Source organism: Pseudochaenichthys georgianus, chromosome 14 (genome assembly GCF_902827115.2).
Source record: "Pseudochaenichthys georgianus chromosome 14, fPseGeo1.2, whole genome shotgun sequence".
In the NCBI taxonomy this organism is placed as follows: Eukaryota; Metazoa; Chordata; class Actinopteri; order Perciformes; family Channichthyidae; genus Pseudochaenichthys; species Pseudochaenichthys georgianus.
The window spans coordinates 15,765,003-15,776,094 of record NC_047516.1 but is presented as its reverse complement, the minus strand read 5'-3'; the positions used below and the strand labels follow the sequence as shown (position 1 = coordinate 15,776,094).

The following is an 11,092-nucleotide window of genomic DNA, read 5'->3' as shown; positions in this document are numbered from 1 at the left end:
AAGGTTTGCATGGTTAACATTTCTGTAGTGTTTGTTTTTTGTTTGTGCGTACAGGTTCTGTACGTTATATAAAATATATTCCAACTATAACTAAGAAAGCTAAAGCAGCAACTGTTGTCTCTTATAAATAAGACTACAATTGTTTTACAACCTATCACTTAACTGTTCCTGGGGAGGCCATCTTTAATTATAATCAACTGGAAAACAGCATTTTACGCACTGATCAATCACTTAGTCGCAGCTGCTTATTGTGTGCTTTAGAGATGTCCGATGTACACTGAAGGCAACATAAGTCACACCCAAGACGACGCGCGGATTACGTCACATTAGCGACTGTCTTATTATGGTAATGTTTACTATCATTTAAAAAATACACGATAAAAGGAGACCAAGAATTGTGTTGTCAATTTTCATCAGAATTTTAATTCATTATGTACAACTAATCTCATAAAATCACTGCAATTCACATTTACCACGTTGGGTTTTACTTATTTCCTCTGTCTGTTCATCAACATCAGATGTGTTCATAAAACCCACTTAATTTACAAATACAGTATTGACCAAGCTGGAGACTTAAAATCTGACCATTTAAAAAAACAACATTAATCTCAGTTAGAGCACACAGTCCCCCTGGTGGCATTAATTAGTTTAGACCAGTCAGTGGACAGCAATTTGATCATATATGATTAGTTACGCACAAATCAAAACCTTTTCTCATCATTGAATCATCTTGGAAGAGGCAGAAGTGTCCTGATGTTAAAGTTAGAACAGAAGGAGATGTGGTTAGTTTAACAGAGGAGACACAAACTGGGCCAAATTATTTTTGACACAAACAATTGGTACACAACATATTCAGTTGGCTGCATCAAAGCCATGTAAACATTATGTCACTTTTCCAAATAGGTGTTGTACTTTTACTGAATATAAACGGTAGCCTTAATGTAGCACTAAAGGCCTCTATCTCATCAGCCTCCATTCTTGAACACTGATTTATAAATATCATGCTCCTAAAAAACAGACCTTCACCTGTAACACATAAGAAGCTTGCTGAATTAATATTAATATTGGGGTGTCAATGCAATGTTTGTGTTGTGTGAAACTGAAGGCAGTTTTGTTTGAATGGTTATTAATGCCAGTGCAATTAGACTTGGGTGTGATTTTCCTGAAAAACCGTCTGACATTCTCAGCCCGTGTGACCAGCAGTAGAACTGCTAAATGTTTAATCTCTTCTTGGTAACACATAGACAGTGACGATTATATAACATCATGTCAAAATAAGGCTCTTACAATCTGACCCTACAACAAATAGAGACAGTGAAGAGGAGGGGCATGTACAATTAGTTTTGGTCTACAAAAAGCACTATAATGGATCAGAATTAAGACATCTAGGCCCACACAGAAAAGTACAGTAACGAAACAAAGAAGAAAAAGAAATAACACGTTGATGTTATGCAGTGAGCATCTGATGGTTGGTCACACTCTTCAAAGTGCGACTCAGTGACTGTAGAGAGGCTCCCCCGGCGTCTGTGCTCACTTCAAGGGAGAAATCTTCATGGGAATCATTATTCTAGACTCCATGTTTTGAATAAGAGGGACTGTAAAGTGTGAAGAAACAGATTTATTTGTCATGCAGTATTGTGTAAAATAACCGAGAGGAACACAATTACGTAGGAAAGTGGACAATCTGTTTAAATGCACTGTGGTAACTTCATCAAATCATTTTATTTAACTTGGTTCATATTTCACGCATTTGTTTGTTTTTTTCCAATGGAATCATACTAAAATCCTGTGTTGAGTAAGGCTGGAAGACCACCTACTTAAACAAACACAATCCTTTGTTTACATAATAAGTTCTTGTTTTTTCTTTTCTTTATAATATTCCCTTTCCATGTAAAGCATCACCTATCCTTGAATAACCTATCCTTGTTGAAGCACCTTTTTGGATCCATATGATGAAAGGAAGCATCAGTATGTAATAATATCTTCTTTCATCTGACCTACTGCCATACTTTTCCTGTCTTTCCTGTGTCTTCTTTTCATGGATATACAATGTAAAAATATATAGCGCTACACAGAGGTTAAGGTAGGAGAGGTAAGACAGCAAACTAAGATGTACCTGTGTAATAAACAACCTCATCCCAGCCGTCATGCTGCCAGGCCAAGTTCCTGGTGTTTTCTCTGGACTGAAGGTCTTTGTAAGCTGAAAGATGAGGAATAGAAGATAATGTATATAATACATAATGTACATTTCCTGACAAGTAACACAAACACTTGGTGGAAAAATATCTAGGGGACATCAAAGATGCTAAGCTCTTCCATCCATCCATCCATCTTCTCCCCCTTGCTAAGCTCTTGTATAATAAAAAGACATTTTGCAATCATTTGTAATACGGTGATGCATTTATAAATGTCTTTAAAATGCAAACTTGGTACCTAAACTCTGAATTATGCTCACCCCATAAGTGGTGAACTGTGTACAGCTTTCCAATCTGTGAGAAAAAGCCTCCCACTGCCTCTTGGTTCTGCTGGCGAAACTCAATGGCACGCGCCCTGCAGAGCACCAAAGAGTTATGATACATACAAAAACATTTACAACATTTAATTAAAGGGTTGTATTGATTTAACCACCAGCCTTAATTAGAAACCTGCTTTAAAGTTCAAAAGGAATCTGAGCTTCTCAGATATCCAAATCACAAAATCAAACTTCCATGTAACAACCTCTTTCAAAACCTTTTTTAAAGCATGTTTGTTTTATTATCTTAGCAGGCAAATTAATATCAAATTATATCCGATAGGTACATTATAAACAGTGTACAAAGTTAAATTATGCTTGACATTTACACATTTTGTGAGATATATCTTGTCATGCTTAGGAGTCATGCATAGATTGTCTACCCAAAAAGTACCGTTGACTGATATTCATCTGCTACAATCTGTGAAACCAATAAAATAGTAGTGAGGAACTTTTTTAAATGGTAATTACTGTAATAATGGTAGTTCTACAAACACAAAAACACTTGTGAAAAAGCTTATGGGCTCTCAGACTAACTTTCTGAAAACAAATCCACTTTGATGACTTTCTTATGCTATATAAAAAAATTACTTGCCAGTAATTTCCCCACTCGATCATCGTCCCGGGCTGAAATATGAATGTGAAGGGTGGAGTGGAAAATAAGTTATTATATTTCACATATTTGTGCATAATGGGAGGAAGATGGTACATTCCCTTTGGAGTTACCCTGAGTTGGTACGATCGGAGCTCATAGATGTTGGGCCCTGGGCGGGGGACGGGCTCGTTCCAGAAACTGAACTCCAGCAGCAGCTGGTTCCTACGAGACAGCAGCATCTTCCCCCGCTCCTTCCGGTAGTCTGTAAACTCCTACAGCAACGACAAACAGCAAACGCATCACTCTGTGAATCTGCCTCAGTCTAACAACAAAAACATCTTTGACAATATTAAACTGTGCTCAGGGAGCAGCGGTAGAGTGACACGAAGTCAGCTACAGAATATCAATTAAGATCAGAACATTGATGAGATTAAACAATAATATACCTAATGGATAAGGCAGGACCGGGTCCATTACCTGCACATACATATTTAATATGTTTTAAAGATCATCCCACCTACAGTAAATTACAATCACACCACACAGCTGGAAAATTTCACATAAAGATGGTGAAACATATCGGTGGATAAATGATCTGTGGATATACTTTTGGGGGTGCCACCTGCCATTAAACTAATCCGAGCACCCGTTACCTTATTCTGCCTGAGTTTGCTCATGACTTCAGTGAGAGCCGGGTATCCTCCCCGATATCTCCACAGGTGAACTAGAATAGAGGAGCAGAAGAGCCAAAAATAATGCAGCTCTCTTTGAAAAATATATTATTTTTCATTAACAACTGTAGATTCCTTATTTATCTCTTTAGACCACCTGTGATCGGTTTCTCTGAGCCCCAGGGTGCTTAACTTTCTTCTTCTTAACATGACTTCAAAGCACAGAAATATTTAATTTACCATGATAAAAAAAAATATATACACTTAACAAGCTGGAATCGTTTTGATTGTTAAAGGACTTTTCATACACTTCATAATTTGATGATTGGTTCATCAACTGATACTTTGAACACTACTTTATGGTCTGTGATTTTGAATGTATGTTTTCTGTTTTGAAAAGGAAATGTGTAACTTTCATCCACAAAAGGGGTTTATTACTTGCACAAGTGTAAAGTAATAATAGAAATGGAGCTTGATGCTCTTACCAGCCTGATCCTGCTCTCCGTACCACGTGTTCCAGGTGCCCACCAGCTCACAGGGGTATTCAGGGTCAGCATGAATGGCAGGCAAGATTTCCGCACTAAAGTTAAACACAACACACACATATAAATGAGCAAAGATCCGTACTGTGTCAGCCGCGTGACAAGACATCTGATTGAAGGTAATTAAGAGACAAAGGCTTCTTACCAAAGTTCGTTGTAATCATCAAGGCACTCAGGCTTGACATTGTGAACTGCAAGGAAACAACAAAACATGAGTCAATAATACAGAATCCAAGCATACTATAAGATTGTTCTACTAAAAAAAAAGTAATCCATCTTTGACAATGGTAAACTTGCAGTCAGGGTAATATTTTGCAATGTATGTACCACTATTCCAATCACAAACAATACAAACATTGTATTTTGTACAGATTGTTGTCTTCCTTCTTGGCGAGCAGATGTGAGTGAGCGTCTTTTCGAGGGTCGACCTTTCTGACAAACAGAGACTTGATCCAGCTGTCTTCACCAAAACCCGAGAGGCTCCTGAGGTGAGAAAAAAACAACGTTTGTACTCTACTGTAGTTTTTAAAGTCACTGACACATCTAATGATTTGGGTCTTCGGTACACTGCTCTGCTCGTTGACAGTAGTGCAGTCAGACATCTCAGGTGGAGATTGCTTTCAGATCCTCCTTTTCTCAATAAAACAACAACTGCCTAATACCTGTCAAATGTTTTAAGGTTAAAAATACATGAAATGTTTTCTATCCCAGGGTCGTTTACGGTCTTTTAGTTAGTAGGTGTTTAATGTACGCTTTATTCTTTTGTTTATGATTAATCTTTTTTGTATGTTTGTATTCTGCTGTTCAGAGCCACATCTATATATCAGCAGATCAGGGTTGCAAATAACGAATATTAGGTTAAACATGTGAATCAGCGTTTTAGAAGCCCAAGATGATGTACTCAAATTTGGTTGAATTGTTAGTCAATTATGTCGTAAAATAATAACTTTGCACAAATATATTTAGACTCTTTCATTATGAAGTAACTCCAACTCTAAGGCCAACAACAGAGAAGGCTAAGCTGTACTGCACATAAACCTGAGGATTAGTCAACAGACTCATGCGCAGCTGTCCCACATTAGGATATCATTTTCGGATATTAAACTACATTTTAAAGTGCCAACAAGACCTCTATGCAATGGTTACCTATAGTTGTTTATCAAAAAAACACTCCTTTGACAGTTTGCCAGCTGACGAAAAAACTGTTACCTTACACAGTGCATTAAACGCAGACGTAACTAACATTGCATCGCAGTTTCAGATGTAAACATTGCACACAGCTTGACCTTATCTTCAGTATATAGTTAGGACACACTTCACAACTGCTGCAGCATGAAACTGGGTCACACACTTATACAAGTTGTCCTGTGCAGATATATTTATTGTGACCTTGAAGTTTTGGACTGACACAAACAGAAAGTTGTGATTTGCCTGCAAATGATAACTATAACTCAACACACATAATTATGAAGTGTGCCATAATAGGTGCGTGCACAAGTTGCTTTACAACTTAATGGCAGGGTAATAATTAGACCAAAGTTAGCAACTTTAGAGCTAGAGCTAATGCTAGCTACGTTACACGGAGATCTAAACGTAAGCAACGTCCATACCATACGTTAGCTTAGTAACCTAGCCTACCGAACTTTTGTCATTTGGGTGAAACTTTACGAAAGATAAACGCAATACAAGAAGAATGTACACATTTGAATTGGTGCAGAACAGTTGCAAAAGTCTAACCTTACGAGAACCGTGACCTGCCCGTTTGTATGAAGCCCATTTGTCGTCTGTTTGAGGCTTTTGCCCACTCTTTGAAGGACTCGGGCCGCCATGTTTCCTCTAAGAGCTGCTGTCAGGTGGAGGTCCGAGGTTGACTCTGCAGACAGGACTGTTCCCAGAGGAGCTGACGTTACCGCATTAACTTTGTGTATCTGATGTAAGGTGTGATGTTAGTTTAATAACCAAGAGGCATGAAGATAGAGTTAAAGAAGTGGCTATTATTACAGCAGTTGATCAAAGTCATGAATTCGATTTTCAATCCTGCTCTATATTAACGTAAATGTGCTGTTTTGCAAGTTTCTATGCATTACAACCCGATTACATCACACCTTGAATTCTACTTCTAAATATAACTTTTTTTTCAAAATAAAAGCTTTACCCACATTCTAGAACATTTTCATCCATTGCTGTATCATACTAAATACATGCCAATTTCAAAGTACATGTATGAAAAGAGCATCTTGTGTTTTACAAAAGACTTACAGAATACATGATTATAATAGTAATGGCACGTCAATACTCTATAATCAACTAAAAATAATTTGAACAATTGTTGTATACACAATTTTGACAGATATGTGTCATGCACACGTTTGTGAATGACACCATGCTTTCTCATTGTTGTTCTATTGTTAACTCCTCAGAAATGTTTTTTAATTGAACTCCAGTAACAAAGAAAATGCATTTTCCACATTAATTGAGATATTTATATTGATGACTGGTTTATACATTTATATTTTACAATGGACACCTGAAACATAATTGTAATTGCAGAGGGACATTTAAACTAACATTACTTCATAAATATAAGGCAGTTTGTCATCATGAAGTAGGATTTTGTGCAGGAGGGGAATCAGCTCCACTGGGGGCGGTAGAGATGTTCAGCTCCTGCAGTTTTTCTGATAACGTCTGGTCCTCTCCCAGGATAAGTGGCAGGTCAGTCGGAAGCTCAACAAACTGTGTTCCTTCAACGCTCATTCCTGTCAGTGGGTCAACTACCCGACCAACTTTGTACACTATCTCAGCAAGTTCATGCTTCACATGTTTGGACCTGGCCTCTGGCAGAGCCTTAAGAAGAACGATGTCTCCCTCAGTGCACTGTCGCAAAGCATCATGGGCAAAGTATGTTTTCCTCTTGTTGTAGTACTATGGGGAAGAACAAAACCATATAAATACACAATCAATGTACAGTAATCAATTACCATTCTTAAAGTAGGTAAAGTGGTTATACACAATTAGGATTCATCTTCATCAAATAATAGCCCAACAGCTAATTGCTGTTAATCAGACAAAATACTAAATGTATGCCATTTAAATGTGAAACAAAAATGAGCAAGACTGCCCCCATGTTATCGTTAAATTGGTTGTTTTTGTTCTTAGTGAGAACAATTTTTAAAATGATTGTAAATCCTTTTGTTTTCCAAGAAACTACTAAACCCATTTTTGGTTAACACAAGATTTAAAAGTGGTGTAATTGCATGCTTATTTCTGGAGAAACTAAATAAATAGTCAACAAAGACGATATGACAAGAACAAAATAACAGGCAGACATTATAGCAAAATGACCACATTAACATATTTTTCGTAATTCCTCCCTGAATTTAAAAGTAGACTGTGTAACATCGTGCCACCCATTCTTCAAAAACACATAAGCAATGAATGAATGTTGTTAAAAGGTTCACCTTCAGCAGGTAAGGGTCCAGCACCAGCCTTGTGACCCTCACTTTGGCAGTTTTGTACATCTTTGTCCCTATTACTCTGCCAATGATCCATTTGGCATGGACTGATGCATGCTTCACCGACATACTGAAAATCTGGGTCAAACCCTGTAGTACAGGAGAGACGATGAGAAGTTAAAAACAGGCATTATCTGAAACATGATGATCAGATGAAGGCTCAATACCTCTTGTTTAAACTAAATGTCGACACAAGAATAATAATAAAAGTCAATACAATTAAAAAGATAAGACATGTAAAAAATCTGATATTGTTGTATTAAACCGTTTGTTAAAAGCTGTTAATTATGGAAGTCTACATATTATAATAATCAACCTCTATTGCGTTTATATTTATTGCAGTATTAATCAATCAGCACTGAAAGGCATAGCAGCTCGGTCCAGTTTGTAAAACATCAACAAAAACGTTTGTATTAATAATATCATAACATTACTATTGTGTCAACGTCAGATTACAGGAGGCTACATGGTTAGCCCTGCTGCAGCTAACGTTAGCTTTCACTTTACCACCGTATTCATTTTACTGCAGGAATTTAAAATGACACCCACTTTATTTGAAAATAACAAAGAAATACAATGAAAATATATAGTAAAAAATCAACTCACGGAAACGACTTAAAAGGAATAATTTCAGAAGGTCAAAAATGCTCCAAAAAGGATCCTACATGCTGCTCAGGTCGGCTTGTTTTGATGACGTAAACTACGGCTAGCAACAAGGGACAATCCGCGCGATGTTTACATGCACAAATTAAAACGATAATTACATTTTAATAACATGAGATATACTGTCAACTAATGTTGATATTATGGATTATATGGACGCTGTTAAAATGAGTTTTCCATCAAAGCAAGACATTTTAAATGACTGATTAATGAAGTTTTCACTTTGGCCACCAGATGGTAGCAGACATCACTTCCCAAACAAAAGCCGAAAGACATAAATATATTATTTATTTTTGATTGGCTCAACCAGAAGTGCAGATGAGACTTGAGGCGCTTTGAAAACATTTCATCCCAAAGGAAAAAGAAAATCAGTATCAATAATAAATCAACATCCACAATCATTATGGTGCAAAGAAAACTAAAGCATGTATGACACAAATAAATTGGTATTATGAAAGCTGAAGGTGACCCTGGAGTGCACAAATTCTTCCCTTCAGGTTATCTCAAGATCACTTGTAACTTTCCTCACTCTTGGCAAATCAAATTTGTTTTCTTAAAATATCATTCAGGTTTCTTGTTATGTCAAGATCACTATGTGAGCATGCATATGGATGCTTTGGACAACGCCAATTTTTTAAGGATATCCATCAAAGTTGATGATTACTTTTCTGTCAATTGACTCTAAATAATATAATTATCTTGTTAACTTGTAAAAATACCCTTAGTTTTGTTAACAAATAATCATGAGAAAAAACAACCTTTGATTTTGAAATAACAGGATGGATGAAAAAGATGCATCCTTAAAAAAATCGGTATGATGGAATATTAATAATCCTCTAATAATTATTTTGGCTTTTATTTGTGATGCTTTTATACCAGACTTCTGTTCAAGGACAACAACATAACCATTACACTACCCAGCCGTTTGTCAATGGTTCTTTAATGGATCTTCACTAAAGCAGGTATAAGTGGCTGAAAAAAGGGAGAGCTTAAAATTGATGCTTTCAAACCACAAAGTTAACAGTCTTGAACATGAGTAAGAATTGGCAGTGGCTCAGAGCTAACCACAGGCAGAGTGATCTGGTCCTAATCAGAGACATGTTGTAGTAAAGCGCAGGTCTGGGTCTCTGTTTCCCATTTAAGGCAGTGCAGCATTGGTATACCTCTGCCAGAATTACAGCATTAGTCAACTTTAGTCTCCTTCATACAAGAACACTGAGACCATTTATATTTCCCACACTGTTTTCATAGTGTTCCTGTTAAACGTGTTGTCTCATATGACGTAAGGCTAAACTGATATTGGGCAGTGTTCCACATTTCCACCACCAAAAAACATGTATTTAGAGGAATATAAAATAGCGAGTGTGTTATATTTAACTTTTAATATTTAAAAAAGTACCAGAGATGCTAAGGTCTTATCAAATATGTGGGTAGGTGTATATCACATGGTATCAATGGCCATATTGCAATATTTTCCCAAAGATAATCATACATACCTAATGCAGCCTATGTTTTTTGATATGAGAAATGACATGGTCTAAATCATGTGAAACCATGGCTGCCGTGACATAACACAGAGGCGCGATATCACAGAGACCGTGTGATTACACATGTATGTTTTCTATGATAACACACTGACCCTATAATCAGACATTTCTACATTTTCATGCTTGATTAACATGCTAGAATAATGTTGGCCTACATCCCCCTGTGTCAATTATTAGTCTCCAGATATGACATACAGTATATCAATAGATGACACTGTTCAACCAGAGTGTTTGTGTTTCACTTTGACCAAATCTATTGTTGAATTAAAATCAGCCCTTAGGACCTGAGCATGGGGTCGTTTTAAAGCTGCGAAGAATTGAGGGATTGTATTGAGGAAATACTCGGAAAATGTGGTTATGAGAGAATGTTTTCTTGTTTTTCAGAGTTTAAAAGATATTCCACAGAAAGAAGCTGGGACTGTTTTGCTTAAACGTATCTCCTTAAACAGCAGTTCTACATAGGCCGTATACTCCCACCAAACTCTACCAATGAAATGCTTTATACATTGCTATGGTTAAACCATGCTTTGGATTAAGTTTACAATGTGTACTTCAACCCCATCTGAAGTTTTGAGTCTGAACCAAAAGACAATAACTGAAGGCAGTATGAATCAAAGCGTCTCCATGAAGGAATTCATGATGTTACTCTTCTTTGTGCACACAAAAAGCGTGATGTAGTGGAAGTAGTTGTTTGAAAAATTAAAAAATAGGCAGCTAGGAAATAGAAGTTGGAACCTGTCCTACTGTCACACCTTTGCTAACCTTGCAAATACATGTTTTACCTTAAATAAAGGTTATTGTTGCACGACTCGGAAAGCCTTTGGACTTTAGGCACTTTCTTTTTGTTCTGAGACCTTTAGTGTTGGCTTATTCAGCTGCAGAATGTAAGACTTGCATACAGCCTGAAAGGAAAGCCTACCTGGTAGGCAACTAAGGAGAAAAAAATCCCCTCAACTTGGCCAACATTCAGAAGAGCTTGATTGTAGATCAGGATAATCACACACATTTAAAACTAAGAGCCTTAAGATCCTAAATGGAGTGATAAGGGTG

General features: G+C 36.9%; 2 protein-coding genes across 2 annotated transcripts; both read right to left on the bottom strand.

Annotated features, from left to right (window-relative positions):
• Window positions 1-395: 395 nt before the first annotated feature.
• Window positions 396-6,264, bottom strand: LOC117458469 (protein NipSnap homolog 2-like). Its single transcript, XM_034098966.2, has 10 exons — window positions 6,058-6,264; window positions 4,676-4,803; window positions 4,466-4,511; window positions 4,264-4,358; window positions 3,761-3,831; window positions 3,239-3,379; window positions 3,108-3,139; window positions 2,456-2,550; window positions 2,117-2,200; window positions 396-1,595 (listed from the first exon to the last, which is right to left on the bottom strand). The coding sequence occupies exons 1-10, from the start codon at window positions 6,147-6,149 to the stop codon at window positions 1,531-1,533; spliced, it is 849 nt and encodes a 282-aa protein (XP_033954857.1). The 5' UTR covers window positions 6,150-6,264; the 3' UTR covers window positions 396-1,530.
• A 547-nt stretch (window positions 6,265-6,811) lies between these two features.
• mrps17 (mitochondrial ribosomal protein S17) lies at window positions 6,812-8,527 on the bottom strand. Its single transcript, XM_034098967.2, has 3 exons — window positions 8,439-8,527; window positions 7,779-7,922; window positions 6,812-7,242 (listed from the first exon to the last, which is right to left on the bottom strand). The coding sequence occupies exons 2-3, from the start codon at window positions 7,899-7,901 to the stop codon at window positions 6,919-6,921; spliced, it is 447 nt and encodes a 148-aa protein (XP_033954858.1). The 5' UTR covers window positions 7,902-7,922; window positions 8,439-8,527; the 3' UTR covers window positions 6,812-6,918.
• Between the last annotated feature and the right edge of the window lie 2,565 nt (window positions 8,528-11,092).

Coding starts and splice junctions, on each gene's coding strand:
- LOC117458469 (XM_034098966.2), bottom strand. CDS start 6,149: ATGGCGGCCCGAGTCCTTCAAAGAGTGGGCAAAAGCCTCAAACAGACG. Junction 4,804..6,057: donor CAGGTCACGGTTCTCGTAAG/GTTAGACTTTTG, acceptor TTCTCACCTCAG/GAGCCTCTCGGGTTTTGGTG. Junction 3,140..3,238: donor TCCGATCGTACCAACTCAGG/GTAACTCCAAAG, acceptor TTCATATTTCAG/CCCGGGACGATGATCGAGTG.
- mrps17 (XM_034098967.2), bottom strand. CDS start 7,901: ATGTCGGTGAAGCATGCATCAGTCCATGCCAAATGGATCATTGGCAGA. Junction 7,243..7,778: donor TGGACCCTTACCTGCTGAAG/GTGAACCTTTTA, acceptor TCTTCCCCATAG/TACTACAACAAGAGGAAAAC.